General features: G+C 39.8%; 1 protein-coding gene across 6 annotated transcripts in view; it reads left to right on the top strand.

The window, feature by feature from the left end:
* Positions 1-13,192, top strand: part of stau2 (staufen double-stranded RNA binding protein 2) — a 325,427-nt gene that overhangs the window by 227,166 nt on the left and 85,069 nt on the right. For all 6 annotated transcript variants that reach the window (XM_059982913.1, XM_059982922.1, XM_059982879.1 and 3 more), the window contains one exon: positions 4,408-4,521. In XM_059982913.1, coding sequence (XP_059838896.1) covers positions 4,408-4,521 — 114 coding nt within the window. The remainder of the gene's footprint in view (positions 1-4,407; positions 4,522-13,192) is intronic.

Below are 13,192 nucleotides of genomic sequence, written 5' to 3'. Positions count from 1 at the left end.
GGTCCGCTTGGTAGCATCGCATTTCCTACTGAACATTTCCGGTTGCTTCTTCTCCGCCATGTCTGTACACCGATGCGAAATAGATTAACCAAATCGTCAGATCTACCTGCCAACATGCAAAAATGTTTGAAATGCATTTTCTCATCCATGGCTGTCACAAAAAAACTCAACACAGTGGCATAGAAACCCCACCGCCAACTAGCGTTTTCACGCACACCAGCGCATACTCGCTACAGCGTAGAGCAACGCGGAAGTGAAAATCAGGGCTACGGCATAGCCCTACGCACAAATATAAATCAGCCTTTAGAAAAGAAGGTTTCTATTTTTTTTTTCTGTTAGTTCGTAGCTCAGAATGGGTCTGGAGGTAGTGATATGTTCCTTGTGTGAGATGTGAGAAATTTGGGAGACTGCTAGTCTCCCTGATAACTACATCTGTAAAAAATGCATTAAGCTGCATCTCCTTAGAGACCAAGTTAAGGAACTGCAGCTGCAGCTCAATGACCCTTGCTGATATGGTAGAATGAAAAGGTGATCGATAGGAACTCCAAGGAGCTAGTTACCCCTAAGTTGCAGGAGTCCAGTCCTTGGGTGGCTGTCAGGAGAGGGAAAGGGAATAGGCAGCCATTGCAGAGGACTCCTGTGGCCTTTCCCCTCAATAATAAGTATGCCGCTTTGGATACTGTTGCTGGGGATAACCTACCAGGGGGAGGGTATAGCATTCAGATCTCTGGTATGGAATTTGTCCCTACATCTCAGAAGAAAAGGAGGGAGAGGGGAATGTAAAATAGTGATAGGAGATTTCATAACTGGAAGAGCAGAAAACAGATTCTCTGGATGTGATGATATGTTTCCTCTCAGGTGCCAGGGTCTCAGATCAGGTCCATAGCATTCTAAAGGGGGAAAGCAGAGAGTTATGCTACATATTGGTACCAACAACATAGGTAGGAAAGGGGAGATGATCCTGAAGAGAGAATATAAGGTTTTAGGCTGAAAGCAGGACCTGCAGAGTGGTAATTGCTGGTTTGCTGCCTGTGCCATGTGCCAGTGCAGTTAAGGATAGAATGATTTGATACGTAGACGAATATGTGGCTGAAGAATTGGTGCAGGGGGTAGGGTTTCAGATTTCTGGATCATTAGGATCTCTTCTGGGGAAGGTATGATCTGTACAAAAGGACAGATTAAATCTATACCCAATAGGGATGAATATCCTTGTGGCTAGGTTTGCTGGAACTCTTGGGAAGGTTTCAACTAATTTGGAAGGGGGACAGGGACCTGAGTGATAGGGCTGAGTAATAGGAGTGATGGCACAGTTGGTATACAAGTAGATGCAGCGTGTAGCGAGACTGTGAGGAAGGACAGGCAGATGATAGGGCAAAGTTGCCATCAGTGGGATGAATTAAAGTGTAATGGGGCCAGAAGGGTGATGAAAATGGAACTGAAGTTATTATATTTGAATGTACACGGAATAATGGAGATGATCTTGTCACGCAGTTAGAGATTGACTGGTATGATGTTATGGGCAATTCCAAGTTGTGGCTGAAGATCATAGTTGAGAGTTGAACATCTAAGGATAAACAACATATCAGCAGGGGGTGGGGTGGGTCTATTTGTAAAAAATGAAATCAAATCCTTAGAAAGAAGTAACTTAGGATTGGAAGGTGTAGAATCCTTATGGGTAGACTTAGCAAACTGCAAGGATAAAAAGACCGTAATGGGAGTTGTATACAGGCCTCCAAAAGGTAGACAGGATGTGGGCTACAAATTACAATGAGAGATTTTAAAAAGTCATGTCAAAAGGTCAATTTTGTGATTATCATGGGGGATTTCAATATGCAAGTAGATTGGGAAAATCAGGTTGGTGCTGGATCCCAAGAGGGAATTTGTAGAATGCCTACGAGATGGCTTTTTAGAACAGCTTGTGGTTGAGCCCACTAGGGGGACAATTCTGGATTGGGTGTGTAATGACCCAGATTTGATCCGGAAACTTAAGGTAAAGGAACCCTTTACAGGAGAGATCGTAATATGATTTCACCTTACAGTTTGAGAGGAAGATAAAATTGGATGCATCAGTATTACTGTGGAGTAAAGAGAATTACAGAGGCATGAGAGAGGAGTTGGCCGAAGTTGATTGGAAGGGGTCATTAGCAGGGATGATGGCAGACAGCAGTGGCTGGTGTACCTGGCAAAATGCAGAAGGAGCAAGATTCATCCCAAAGATGAAGTATTCTAAAGAGAGGATGAGGCAACCATGGCTGACTCGGAAATTCAAAGGCAGCATAAAAGACAGGGCATATAGCAGAGGAAAATTAATGGGAATGTAGATTGGGAAGCTTTAACGAACCAACAGAAGGCAAATACAAAGGATGTAAAGAGAGGAAAGATGAAATACGAAGATAAGCTAGCTAATAATATAAAAGGATACAGAAAAGTTTCTTCAGATATACAAGGAGTAAAAGAGAAACAAGTGGATATTGGAATACTGGAAAATGACACTGGAGAGGTTGTAATGAGTGAGAAAGAAATAGCAGAGGCATTTAATAAGTATTTTGCACCAGTCTTCACTGTGGAAGACACTAGAAGAATGCCAGAAATTCAAGATCACCAGGAGGCAGAAGTGAGTATCGTTGCTATTACAAAAGAAAAGGTGCTTTGGAAGCTAAAAAGTCTGAAGATGGCTAAGTCATCTGGACCAGATGGTTTACACTCCAGGGTTCTGAAAGATTTGGCTGAAGAGATTGTGGAGGCATTAGTAATGATCTTTCAAGAATCATTAGATTCTGGAGTGGTTCCTGAGGACTAGAAAATGGCAAATGTCACTCCTCTCTTTAAGGGAGGGAAACAGAAGAATAGAAGTTATAGGCCAGTTAGCCTGACTTCAGTACTTGGAAAGATGTTGGGAGTTAATTTTTGAGGGTGAGGTTTTAGGGTACTTGGAGGCTCATGATAAAATAGGCCATGGTTACCTTGAGGAGAAATCTTGCGTGAGGAAATAACAGGCAGGATAGATAAAGGAGTGAGTAGTTCTTTACTTAGTTTTGAAAGTTTCAAATCAATATCTCACTTCTCTGATTTGACACACCTGCGATATTTACATTCGATGAACAGCTGAAACACTTGGCAGTATTTAATTTTGTTGCCTTTACAGCATAATGTATGTGGAAGAAGTAGTTTAATGAACCGCTGAGTGGGAGAAAACAGTCTAAATATGTGAATAAATAGTAAGGCAGAGTCCTTTGAAAATCTATTACACATTCTCCTCCTTTTCATAGACATGGCAACAGAATTCTTTCCCAATGATTTGATGATCATGAAAGAATATTTCTGTGTACTGTATCAGGGAATTTAGTAGATATTTGGATTGAAATTATCCCTGACAAGGGCAACCATACCATTTTCTCCAGTGTGAGAAAACTACTGTTGATTGACTAGTTTTTATGCTTTGCGTTTAGATGATCTGTCCTGCGTCTGGCACAGATGTAAGTGCCATTACTAAGAAAATACACCAACACCTTTACTTCAAAGTTTGCAGATTCGGCATGACATGTAAAATTCTGACAAACTTCTATAGATGTCTGGTAGAGTATATTGATTGGCTGCATCACAGCCTGGAATGGAAACACCAATGTTCTTGAACAGAAAATCCTACAAAAAGTAGTGGTTATGGCCCAGTCCACCATGGGTAAAGCCCTCCTCAACATTGTGCCCATCTACATGGAGCTTTGTCACAGGAAAGCAGCATCCATCATCGGTGACCCCTAGCATCCAGGTGATTCTCTTTTCTCTCTGCTCCCATCAGGAAAAAGGTACAGGAGCTTCAGGATTCACGCCACTAAGTTCAGGAAGAGTTATTACCCCTCAATTATCAGGCTCTTGAACCAGAGGAGAGAACTTCACTTGTTCCATTACTGAACTGTTCCCATATCCTGTGGACTCTCTTCCAAGGGTCCATTTCATGTTCGAGATATTCATTACATTTTAAAATTTCTTGTATTTATTTGCACAGTTTGTTGTCTTTTGCATACTGGTTGTCCACCCTGTTGTCTGTCTTCTAATGATTCTATTATGGTTATTGCATTTATTGAGTATGTCAACAAGAAGAGAATCTCAGAGTTGTATATAATAAATTTACTTTGAACTTTGAACTAGTTTAAATCAGAAATAGATTACTGGCCTCCAGGAATACCCAAAAGACCACGTCTATGCAGCCGACTGCTCTCGTTTTGGCTAAAACACTTAAACCCTTTAAATGTTTAACTCTAAAAGGAATCTCAGTGTACATATATTTGCATAATTAAAATATACAATGGAATTTTATCTTAGCAAATCTAATGCTGATTAATTTTATTTGAAATTTGTCACACCTTGGTCATAGGTTTTATTTCTGTACTTGTGTCATTATTTTTCTAGGTGCAGTACAGTGATATGCAAAACGGCAAAGAATGTATGACATACCTGACACTTTCTCCCGTGCAGATAACTTTTCACGGCATAGGAAGTTCCATTGAAGCTAGCCGTGACCAGGTAAACGATGAAAAATATAATCTATATTAAAAGTGATGGCTTATTTTTCTTTTTTAATGCCTAATGTGTTACTATGTCTAGAAGTATACTGTCACTCACAGCCATATTAAGGGCCATAGGGTCAAGCTGCTTGGTGGTTTATGGTGAAATACAAAGTTATCATTTTTTTCTTGGTTTATCCATGTCCTGATCAGGGAAAAGTTTGGTGATTAAATATCAACAAAGATGGGAATCTCAAGCAACACACACAAAATGCTGGTAAAACACAGCAGGCCAGGCAGCATCTTTAGGAAGAAGGGTCTCGGCCCAAAATGTCGACTGTACTTCTCCCTATAGATGCTGCCTGGCCTGCTGCGTTCCACCAGCATTTTTTGTGTGTTGCTTGAATTTCCAGCATCTGCAGCTTTCCTCATGTTTGCCTTTTAAAGTTTGGAATCTGTGTCTTTTTCTTCCAATGCACGGTTAAATGCCAGGGGCAGATCTTCCTTTGCTTCAGGATTGCTGCTTGCCTACTTCAGGCCACACTGTTGCTTCCAATACCATTGTCCTTGGGAACCCAACATTTTGTATAGTGGAGTGTGGCAGGGGGGAATTCTTATTGCAGCTAATCAGCAGTACCTAGAAAATGCTTTTAACAGTCACTCTGGGCAAGCCACCCAGGCTGTCACCTTATCAAAGCTAACGGTATGGTTGTGGCCATTGAATAACTGTGAATGCCATAAATGTTTAACAAATATCTTTTATATTTGCAAATATGCAATAAAACTCAAAACATGAAAAGAAAATAGTGTTGTTAAAAAATGAGTATTAAAGAACTTCCCCTTATATTTGGAAAGCTATAAAACAGTCACACAAAAGATCAATTCAAATAATTAAGGTTGACTTAAATAATAAAAATGCATCTGCCCTTCTCCCTTGTGACCACGTCCCCCATTTGTTTGAAAAGGAGCTTTCATGTTTCATACAGCACATGTTCAGAAAGATTTGCAGCCTGAGAGCTGGGAGGTCTGCAGCAGACAGTGTTGCTCAGTAGGACTCCATAAGGAACCAAGTGCTGCAACATGGGCAAGTTTACATCACAAATATTAAAACAGAAATCGTCTCTGCTGGTTTAAACCAAACCAGTGCTAGAAACCAGCACCTCTGCCGTGATACATGAGCAAACCCTGACAAAAGCTTTGGAATTTAGGAGAAGGTCTGTCCCATTGGTTTTAATCATTTTTCCATTAACCATGTCTTTCAATTGTACCATTAAAAACAGTTTAAAATTTCCTGGGGAGTAGAAGCTTATGGAAGCTTTTTTTTTGACACAAGTATTAGATTTCACCATAGTTGGAAAAATTGCAGAAAATGTAATTTAACCAAAAACTCATTATTCCTGAATTACAGTACAGTACTACAAAGATAGCATCAGTTTCATTCAAGCATTAATGTAGGAGTACTAGATTTATTGTTGATCTTTATTGAAGCATGAAATTAGCTGCTCAGAAGATAGAGTCTACTATGTTCGCTTGCTCTGATGCTATAGCTTCATATATTTGGAAAGCTTTTTCATTACCATGAATAGCTTTACCATTGTATGTTGTAAATGAGTAACAGATTTCATGATGGTTATCAACAATTTGTTAAGTATATTATGTTTAAGCTACTGTTGCATGAAGATGCTAAATTAGTATGAGAAAGTGTAGAAATTAACCTCGTAAAAGATTGCCCCATTGGCTCCCATGTTCTATTTAAATAAAATAAAGTAGCCATTAACATCCAGCCGGGAGACCATAGGTTCTGAAATGGATTCTGGCAACTTTGATTGATATATCAGGGATCTATTAGCTTCAGTGAAGGGAATGAGGACACTTTTTAAAATAGTTGACACTTGCCCCTCCCCCAGCAGCATAGCTAAAGACTGGAAAAGTTATTCATTGGTTTGAGAATTTTAAAGAACAAGTTTGAGAATTAGATGTCAGAGATTTAATCTGAGTCTACAGAGGTTTGAAAAATCCTATGATCACTGGTCCACACAATCTCTTGACATGCAGAAATACCAGCAAGGATTAGAAATATATCAATAAAATGTTATATTGCGGTAATTCTTTAGCATTATTCTGTGTCAACTTGTTCAAGAAAGTTTTACCTGTTTTTATACCAAAATTTGTCAAATAGAATATTAAGCTGCTACAGATTGAGCACCCCTCACCTAAAAATCCAAAATATGAATTTTTTTTGAGCGCTGATGTGATGCTGCTTATGGTAAGCTAATCATGAAACAAGCACAGATCTGTCATGATGAACTGAACATTGAACCTAATTGTGAATATTCAGCAGGCTGTTTGCAGAAATTGAAGAAAAAGGCACAATATTCCATTTTTAAAGATTTGTGGTGACAGGGCATCTGTTGATCATGAATCAGCAGTGAAATTAATTAATAAATTTGCTCAGATTGTCACAGAGGAAAATCCCAACACACTGATTGGCTCAGTGCATATGTGGGGTGAACAAGTATAAAGCAAAGACTGCTTGCCAGTCGCACATAAATTCCTAGTCAGAAATGATGGTGATGTCAAACAACCAATGACTGTCCACATGTGTGACCGAAGTAGTGATAGCTTACCTTCTCGCACAAAATTATTAAAATATTATATAAAACTACATTCAAGCTATATGTGTAAGCTGTATTTGTAACGTAAAGGGATTTTGTGTTTAGCCTTGGGTGCCATCCTCAAGGTATCTCATTATACAGGTGCCAGTATTCCCAAATTTGAACATTTCTGAAATCTGAAACACTTCCAGCCCCAAGCATTTTTGTTTGACAAGTGCTCAACCTGTAAATAGATCCAGGCATTTACTTCAACGATAGGACTTGTTGAGGTGGATGAAGTAATGGAAAGATGACCAAATGAGTGGATAAACATTCATTCAACATTACTTGTTAATTGTGTGTGTGTGTGTGTGTGTGTGTGTGCCCTTAACCCTTAACTCCTGGTGGAGTCATCAGGGCGCCATCATGTCAAGCTTTTTGCTCAACGTACGGCGTGTCTTTGGCATCTGAAATCTGGCGGAGCCCATCCCTCTCCAGGGATTTTTTTTAATGAGGGATTTTTTTTAATGAGGTCGAGTTGCTAGCTCGACACTCAACCCAGGCACGGATAGAGAGCGTGCAAGGGAGCCGGCCAGATTCGAACTCGGGACCTCTTGCCCCGAAGTCCAGCACTGATGCCACTACGCCACCACCTGGCATAAATAACTAAGCAATAAATATTGAGAACATAAGATGAAGAGTCCTTGAAAGTTCCATAGGTTTTGGGTATTGTTCATTGTTGGGGTGAATTAAGTTATCCGCTCTGGTTCAAGAGCCTGATAATTGAGGGGTAATAACTGTTCTTGAACCCACTGGTGTGGGTCCTGAGGCTCCTATGTCCCCCTCTTAAGAGGTTGTTGTGGCACCATTCAGCCAGATTTTCAATCTCCCTCCTGTTTGCTAATTTCTCACCTTTGATTCATCCAATGAGATTGCTGTCATCAGCAGACATTGAATACATCGGAGCTGTACTTGGCATCACAGTCATATGTGTAAAGCGAGTAGAGTGGGGGCTAAGTGCACAGCTTTGTGGTGCCCGTATTGATGGTAATTGTGGAGGAGTTGTTGTCAATCCAAACTGACTGGGGTCCGCAAGTGAGGAAATCGAGGATCCAGTTGCACAAGAAGGAATTGTGGCCTAGGTCTTGAAGCTTATGATTAGTCTTGAGGGGATGATTATACTGATTCCTGAGCTATAGTTAATGAAAAGCATTCTGATATACTGTATGTATCTACACTGTCCAGATTATCCAGGGTTTGAGTGAAGAGCCAGTGAAATGGCATCTGCTGTTGACCTGTTGTGACGGTAGGTAAATTGGACTGGATCCAAGTTGCTTCTCAGGCAGGAGTTGTTAGTCAAACTATCATTACTTATTTTGATTAGTGCATCTAATATTTTTGTCTTAAGGTGACATAACCTGCCCAAGAATCATGATAACTAATTGAGCTTTCTTTTACATTAAAACTTCAATAATCTTATCTGGTTGTTCAGAAATCCCAGTGGTTTGGCATCTGTCCCTCAGGCTATTATTACCCTTGATCCCTTTAAACTCACTGGGGTCCTGTTTACTTGTTCCACAAAACTCACTGGAGCCCTGTATCCAGCATTCCTTGGAAACATAACAAGGCCCAATTCTATGTTCCTTATAAACGCACTGTTGCTCTGGTTTCTCACATTTTTAAACTCACTGGGGTCCCATTTCCCTTATTCATTTTGTCCTCCGTGGTCCCCAGTTTCCTGTGCTCCCTTTAACTTTACCGGAGTTTGATCTCCACCCCCATCTCTCCATACTCATCCAGTTCTCTGAAAATAATAATTTACAATTGGTTTGCATTTAAAAAAAAATTGAATTACAAGTGGTCTTAATATGAAGAATGTGCAAAATGCTACAATGCTTAATATTTTAATGTACTCCACTATCAGTATCATAGTGGCAACTGGATTCAGTCATTCTCACTAACTACAAACCTGCAGATCCCATGCACAACACTGATACTTCTCACTTTTGTTCCTACCTAAATTGATTCATAATTCTATCCCAGCTGAAAAAATAATTAGCAATGTACTCCCCAATTGGAGCTACGTGGCAGTATATATTTGCAATAACAGTTCACTACTTCTCTTTCATCATAATATAGAAAGTAGGCAATAATATTGAAATATCAAAAAGGGATAATATAAAGTCTTGTTCAGTACAAGCAATAGACTAAGTTTGTTTCACGGACCATTGACACCTGTTTATTAACTGGACAGTCACTGACAGTTCTGATTCATGACTGAGTGACTGCCGAACTGGTCTTCAAATGAACCCTGTGGTGAGCTTTCTACCACCTACTGGATGCAGATTGTTTGAAGTTTCCTTTAAACACTTCTAAGACATTAGTGCTGCAGGACACCTCCGATGGGGTCCTGAATGTCACCAAGACAGCAGCTGTTGAAATCTTTTCATTCTGGCATGAGCTGTCTTTAAAAAAAAAGTCCGTTCCAGTTAAAGGAATGCCCAGCATATGACTTAACATTACTTTAGGAAGAGAAAACTGGAACAATGCAAGTCTGTATGACAGTGGCATTTTTAAAAAAAATTAAAGTTGTGTATGTATCAGAAGTACATCTTCCACAGAATGTGATAATAAAAGAAACTTTTGTATGCTATCAAAGGATTATCATGTCAGAGGCACCGTAAACACCCATTACTATCAGAAGATCTTGTGCTCCAGTGTTATGAATGCAGCAAATAATTTCAGTTTTGCGACAAGCTTGCAAATTTGATTCAATGCATGCAAGTTGTGAGAAGTATTTAAACATTCTTTAGTTTGTTATTAGTAAATATTGCATCCTGTCATCAAAGCTGTTTCTCCTCAACAGTTTCAAACATTCAAGGCGGATGTAATCAGTTGGCCACTTGAAGGGCACTATTTTATTTTGGATATATGACAAGAACAACTAGGAATTTGTTACATCCAGTTGATTCCCCATCCCAGTAAAATCTTGTCATAATTAAGAAGTGTGATGTGAGTGAGTTGCTTACATTCAGGTTCAGTATATATTAATATGCAATTTATTTGAACCAGTATTGCTAGCTTTTTAATTACATATGCAAGATGTTTATTGACCTAATTTTCAAAAACTGAATAATATTGAATTATGCAAGAGGCAATGTAACCACACATATCTTGTGTTTGGCTTATAATTCCATTTGTGGTAACGTAAACACAGTCATTACTACTTTTAGAGTTCCCAGACAAAACTTCCCACATATTTTCTGGGGGTATCACAAATAAGCTAAAAAAAAATCATTCGAGATCCTAATTAGGGGAATCTATGGAAATAAGCACGTTATCCCAGTGAAATGAAATGCAGTTGCAGTGGATCTGGATTGCCACTTCCTGGCTACTCATCTTCTTCCCTCTGTTTCTGAGAATTCAGAAATATCTGAGAAGAATGGAGCAATCAGTTAAGAGCCAGAAAAAGTAGATGAAAATCCCAGTGCTGCCACGATTCTGATGATATACAGCCAAAAGGGTGGGGGGGGGGGGCTGATTGAAGAGGTGCAACATTGTCCTGCACTTTTCACAAGAACCTGGCAAGAGTTTCAGCACAAACATAGGAGCAGAATTAGACCATTTACCCTATCAAGTCTATTCCGCTATTCCATCATCGTTAATTTTTTATCCCTCTCAACCTTATTCTCTTGCCTTCTCTCCATAACCTTTGATGTCCTGACTAAGCAAGAACCTATCAACCTCCGCTTTAAATGTATTCAGTGATTTGGCCTCCACAGCCATCTGTTGCAATGAATTCCACAGATTCACTACGATCTGGCTAAAGAAATTCATCCTCATCTGTGTTCTAACTGGACATCCCTCTCTTCTAAGGCTGTGCTCTCTAATTTTAGATTGACCTTCTATAGGAAACGTCCTCCCCACGTCCACTCTAGCATGAGCCTTTCAATATTTGATGGGTTTCAATGAGATCTCCTCTTCCCTCCCCCACTCTCCCCGTTCTTCTAAACACCAGTGAGTACAGGCCCAGAGCTTTCAAATGCTCCTCATACGCTAACCTTTTCATTTCCACAGTCATTCTCATGAACCTCCTGTGGACCACTTCAATGTCAGCAGACCTTTCCTTATATAAGGGGCCCAAAACTGCTCACAATACTCCAAGTGCATTCTGACCAATGCCTTATAAAGACTCAAGAGTACAACTTTGCTCTAATATTGAAGTCCTCTCGAAATAAAAGTTAACATTTTATCTTCCTTCCTTAATATTGACTTGGCCTGCAAGTTAATCTTTAGGGAATCCTGCCCAAGGACCCCTAAGTCTCTTTGCCCTTCTGATTTTTGAATTTTGTCCCAGTTTAGAAAATAGTCTATGCCTTTATTCCTTCTACCAAAGTGCATGACTACACACTTCCCCACACTATATTCCACCAGCCACTTCTTTGTCTATTCTCGCAATCTTAAGTCCTCCTGCTGACTCCCTCCTTCCTCAAGATGACCTGTGCTTCCACCTGTCTGCATATTGCCTGCAGACTTGGCCTCTAAGCCATCAAATCCATCATCTAAATTGTTGGCATATGAAAACAAGTCATCCTAATACTGACCCCTGTGACACATCACTAGTCACTGGCAGCCAACCACAAAAGGCCCCCTTTATTCCCACTCTTTGCCTCCTGCCAGTCAGTCAGCCATTGTTCTATCCATGCTAACATCATTCCTGCAGTACGATGGGCTCATAGTTTGTTAAGCAGCCTTGTGTGTCACCTTGTCAAAGACCTTCTAAGAATCCAAGTAAACAACATCCAGTGACTCTCATTTGTCTATCCTTCCTGTAATTTCCTCAAAATAATTCCATTTGCTATCTTCCCACTCCAATCAGGATTAGCAATTTAGTGGAAGCAGGTATTCCTGTCCGTGGAGACACATGCCACTGCTCTCAGTAGAGACTAAGGGGCCAGCCTGTCCAGAGAAAGCAATGTTCTTTCTGGTCTGCTGAGCATCAAACATCAGGCAACTTTGGAGGTCCCAGGATTTGTAACATATGTTTTAACAATGTAATGCAGAAAACTAATTACTTAGATTAGGTTTTCCCATTTTTCAGAATAAAATCTTAGAGATTATATTGAAGTTCTCTAAGCAAGTCTAATTGCCTTAAACTTTCAATATAACTTTGACTCTGTTTATACTGGAAATGAAAACAATAACAACCTAATCTGTTGCATTCTGGCAGAATTTGATACATGGTGGCTATTAGTTTGTACATTTAGAGAGAAGTTCTGTTAGTTAATGTTAGGAACATAACATGGTTTTTATATTCTGAAAACACTTTAACAAACTTTGACCGAGTTCAAAAAGTTCCAGGGGCAATCCAAGTAGCCATTTGCTTCTTCAAAAGCCTATCCTAAATGGGTAAATGTTCTCAATCAGCGTTCCTCTTAAATGTACTTGATATTGTTCTTGGTGCTGAGTTCTTTGGCTTGTTACCCAAGCATATATGCTATGATCTATTCCGACTGAATTTAGTTATTGTTTCAACTCCTTTGGCATTCTCAGCAGACCAGTGACACATTCAAATTCTACTTCTGTTCCAAATTGATGTTGGATGTGTGTTCAGATATATATCGGGCAAGGAATGTCAGTAGCTTTATTAATGAGCGTGTTAGCACATGTGCACAGCCAATAACTGCTGGAATTGTGCAGAGTAGGTAGATTTTAAACATCACACAGAAAATGATGGAGGAATTCAGCAGGCCAGACAGTATCAATGGAAAATAGCAAACAGTCGGATGTTTTGGGCTCTCTTTCGGCCCGAAAAGTTGACTGTTCACACTTTTCCATACATATTGCCTGGCCTGCTGAGTTCCTCCAGCATTGTGTGTGTGTTGCTTGGATTTCCAGCACCTGCAGATTTTCTCTCATATGAGATGTTAAACATGTCGGGATTGCCACTTTGAAGCACAATCATTCAGCTAACGATCTCGCTTACTGCCAGTTTGAAAAATGTCCCAGTGGCAGAGTCAATGGATGTTCAAAAGATCATTAAAATTGTAACATCTACAAGGAGCAATCTGTCAGGTGCTGAAGGAATTTATCTCA

The sequence above is a fragment of the Hypanus sabinus genome, chromosome 1 (assembly GCF_030144855.1).
Source record: "Hypanus sabinus isolate sHypSab1 chromosome 1, sHypSab1.hap1, whole genome shotgun sequence".
In the NCBI taxonomy this organism is placed as follows: domain Eukaryota; kingdom Metazoa; phylum Chordata; class Chondrichthyes; order Myliobatiformes; family Dasyatidae; genus Hypanus; species Hypanus sabinus.
The sequence above is the reverse complement of the archived record's forward strand: the minus strand, read 5'-3'. Positions and strand labels throughout refer to the sequence as shown.